The 4,071-nt window shown below is 36.8% G+C and overlaps 1 protein-coding gene across 1 annotated transcript; it reads right to left on the bottom strand.

Moving 5' to 3' along the window:
• Positions 1-736: 736 nt before the first annotated feature.
• LOC127622946 (exosome complex component RRP46-like) lies at positions 737-3,004 on the bottom strand. The gene is made up of 6 exons (XM_052097139.1): positions 2,866-3,004; positions 2,613-2,726; positions 1,561-1,682; positions 1,159-1,299; positions 957-1,046; positions 737-851 (listed from the first exon to the last, which is right to left on the bottom strand). Exons 1-6 carry the CDS (start codon positions 2,960-2,962, stop codon positions 756-758), a joined length of 660 nt encoding a protein of 219 aa, XP_051953099.1. The 5' UTR covers positions 2,963-3,004; the 3' UTR covers positions 737-755.
• Positions 3,005-4,071: the final 1,067 nt, after the last annotated feature.

Raw genomic sequence — 4,071 nt, 5'->3', positions numbered from 1 at the left:
CTTGACTGAATGTTTTGCTTTCTTTTGCCTTTTGGAATATTTGTGATTGAACTGTTGTTGCATTAAAGTTTTTGCTATGAAAATACATACTTTAATGATACTCATTACAATGCTCATCTCTAGAGGAACTAAATGCTAGATCAAGCAAAACTCTGCTGAACAGCAATTAACGGTAATACATGTTAATGTACGATGTAATTTTCTCAATGACTCAGCTTGTGACATCTAATGGAAACCTCTATTCTTTTTATTTCCATTTTGATAACTACAGTTCCCAAGGCAATAGTCTTAAACTCCTCTTTTAATTTCAAACATGTACTTTGTGTTAATCAGAAAAGAGCAGCTTTATTGCCCATTTTAAATCACGACTTTCTCCTAAGAGGAATTGCAGACATTAAACTACTTAATAAGGAAAGATATTAAAACAGCTGGGAATTTAGACTGCATCTCTAAAGCATTTTATCAGTAGCGCATTAGAAACTTGGACTGTAACTAAACGAAACGATGATGATGCAAATGAATACAGTAGAAGCTAGAAAATGTAATCTTGAACTGATGAAAGCAACTGCTCTCAGACTAAAATAAAGCTTTAAACTATGTAGGCAGGGTCATAAGACATTACACATGCAATAATTGATTGGAGTGACAAAATTCTAAAAACAACTTTAGCCCTAATAACGTCAACATTTACTATAGTATTAACTATAGGCAAAGAAATGACAACGCACACTCAAAATAATAATCCTAAAGTGTGTTTATTGTACCTTTGAATATCGGCGTTTAACAGAATCCCTATAAAACTGGAAGATTTGTTCAGAAGCCTTTTGACTGATTGCTATGCACTGCTGAAGCTGTGTAGAAGGAAAATACACTTGTTAAATTTACAAGTTATGGAACACACACAGCAACAAATCATATGAAGAATGTACCATACTCTTTATTCCATATTAACTCACCTCTTGGACTGAAAAAGAGCCTGTAGTTGATGACATCAAAACATTGCGCTCAATGCTGTCAATAGCAAATGTTAACAACGCTCTACTTTCCTGAAAAAGAAAACACTCGGGTTAAGGACACAGATCAACAGCTAACTTATGATGAATGGTTTGCGTCAGTTTCGTGTGTTTATTCTCATAGGATACAGGAAGTGTAATGTACCTTCTCTTGTCGAGCTGTGGGATCAGTGATGATCTGGCCCTCTTTGCTAATGGCACAGGTCACACTACAGAAAAGGTGGGTCATGGGCAGCCCTGCATCCATTAGAGCCATACAGGCAGCATTCAGACAGCATGACAACAGCTGAGAGTTAGATAAGGACTCAAACTTCTGGACAATTCAATTCAGTCACACAGTATTAGTTAACATTCAACTTTAATGTACGTTCATATTAAGGCAAGTCATCGCTCCATAATGATGCAAACTAGAATTGCAAAATGAGAATTAGCCTAACCATTAACAATAAACACAGACTGCCATGAGCTGATGTCACAATATGTTAGGTTTACTATTCAGAAACAAGTATGCAGGTACTGAAAACTCTTTTGCTGATATTAAGGATACAGAACCATCATCGTGTACGACCTGTAGGATGAGTGTGAGAGAAGAGCGAGGGTGAAGTGTTAACAGAAGAGCTGCTTCGCATGTCTCACGCACACACTGCTCTCTTGCACGCTCTGGGACACCTAATGGAAAACAACATGAGGAGTTTGTGAAAATATTTATGAAGAAAATTTGTCTGAACCAGCCTGCCACCTTATGGTGAGAACTGACATACAGATACAGATCCAAGCTGAAGGACACCTTTGCATTAGTGTCTGCTGACAAATGGGTTGTCTAAAGAATGTAATTACTGAAAAATTGCAGCAGACATGATAATTAATCACATTGACAGTCTGTGCAATTAATTATTCACAGCTTTAACCAACTTAAAACAGACACACGGTTTAAATACAATTCTGGTAAAATAACACTATATAACACATATTCTGGTGAAATTTACAGTTTTAGGATTCATTGACAGGCCCTTTGACCGGTCATATTCTAAAAACTTATTTTAGCTATGATTTTACACTAAAGGTGACTTTAGGAATACCCCGAGCGGAAAAATCTTCATATGTGTTTTTGCTGAGGAAAGAAAGTTATACACATCTAGGATAGCAAGAGGGTGAGTAAATGATGAGATACTTTTCATTTTGGGTGAACTATCCCTTTAAAAGTAAAATCACTGAGAGCCATTCATGTAATTTAACAAGGCTTGTCCCTGGTGTTCATTATTAAAACATTGATAAAATATATGTCCAAGAACATTCAGTATACAAAGATCTCCAGGCAACATGCCTTGTGGAGAATCAGATGGGATCTAGGAGTTATATATATATATATATATATACACGTTATATAGTCCGTGCCATTGAAGAGACTATACTGTCCCTCACAGCCTTGTTGTCATTGCCAATAAACATCAAAGATGGCTCTAGCATGAATGAGGGGAAAGCGTTATTTCATTCTTGCTTTAGTGAACGCATATACAAACGCTAAATATTATAAATATGATTGTAGGATGACTGTCAACATTATAAGGCTGCATACGAGCTGATTATTATATTACATACTTGGAAGCCCCATTTTGGGTTGGATCAGAACCTCCACGGTAGCCCGGTCATAGATTTCCTTGCTGACTTTAACCTCAGCAGGCCCATATATTCCAGCCAAGATACTGGTGTCTCCTATAAATATAGGTACAATAATAAGAAAAAGGGAGGGGAAAAATACTGCTGAATTGCTGGACATTATTTGTCTTCACATATGTCTATTCCAATCTCTCTGAAAAGAGACACACATGTACAAAGCTTGAGCTGCAGATACCTTGAACAAATGTGGATGATCCATCAGGTCTGGACAACAAACACTGCTCACTCCCATACTCTCTTAAAACTGGACAACTTTGATCAAACTCCATCATGGTACCTCATGCACAATCTACTTGTCGCGCAAATTTGCGTCATTGTTTTGAGCGCATCAGAATGACGTCACGCCACACATTATTGAACACGTACGCCTTCTAGTGGCAAAGGTATCGCAATGATCATGTCAATGCACAGCAATACCTGGAGCGTCATCTCACTTTTAGTTAAACAGTCATTTTCAAGAAAATATAACTGATGTTTCAAATCGCATTTTATCACAGAAACGTACAGCCAAGGTTTTTCTAGTAAGTCAGTCCAAAGGCGGCCATACTTGGAACGCTCTCGGGAGGTTATTTCGAGTCATGACAGTGCAGCTCCTACTTGAATCGGGAAACACCGAAATCTCAAAAACGGTTGGTCAGCATTGCGATTAAAGAACATATTTCAAATCAGCAGTAACATCTGACAACGCTGGTATCTTAAATTGTGCTTTGCCTGAGATTACGCTAAAACTCGCAATTTTCCAGACTTGTGTAGCTAATGCGCAAGCCGTGTTTTCGAGATGATTGACAGGCGATGTCTGTCTATGGAATGATATTCCGGACATTATTCAAAAGGAATTGCAAATTGTATTTGCAATTGCGTTTTCAATTTGTGGACGCATAAAATGTGACATAATCCAAACGCAATTGCAAATCGCGCATTACCGTTTGCATTTTCGTTTAAGCGAACGCACAGTGACTGCCAAATTTCAAATGGAAAAGCAAAGTCCGTTTGCAACTGTGTTTCCCATATCTTATGAGTTTTGGGCCTGTCATATTTAAATAGCAATTTCAATTACCACGTCTGCTTTTTCACTTTCTCAGCGTCGCGTGTAGCCAGCCAAAACTCAAATGGAATACTATTTTTTTATTTTTTTTTATTGCAATATTAACAAACAGAACAAGACCATACATACAAGAAATATAAACAATCTTTCAAAACAAAAGAGAAATTATGGTTCAGAATACATTAAGAGAGGAAATGTGAAAGAAATTTAAATATATTCAACAATAGTCTAAAAAGAAAAGAGTGTAAGAGAAGAAAGAAAAAAAAAAGAAGAGGGCACAAAAGAAAAAAAACATTAAGAGAGAATATTAAATATGGCACTAATTCTGGATGTTTT

This window comes from Xyrauchen texanus, chromosome 29, assembly GCF_025860055.1.
Source record: "Xyrauchen texanus isolate HMW12.3.18 chromosome 29, RBS_HiC_50CHRs, whole genome shotgun sequence".
Lineage (NCBI taxonomy): Eukaryota > Metazoa > Chordata > Actinopteri > Cypriniformes > Catostomidae > Xyrauchen > Xyrauchen texanus.
The sequence above is the reverse complement of the archived record's forward strand: the minus strand, read 5'-3'. Positions and strand labels throughout refer to the sequence as shown.

Excerpts from the sequence above, each read along its gene's own strand:
- LOC127622946 (XM_052097139.1), bottom strand. The coding sequence starts at position 2,962 with ATGATGGAGTTTGATCAAAGTTGTCCAGTTTTAAGAGAGTATGGGAGT. Across the intron at positions 2,727-2,865 it reads ATCATCCACATTTGTTCAAG|GAGACACCAGTATCTTGGCT; the intron begins GTATCTGCAGCT and ends CTATATTTATAG. Across the intron at positions 852-956 it reads GCTCTTTTTCAGTCCAAGAG|CTTCAGCAGTGCATAGCAAT; the intron begins GTGAGTTAATAT and ends CCTTCTACACAG.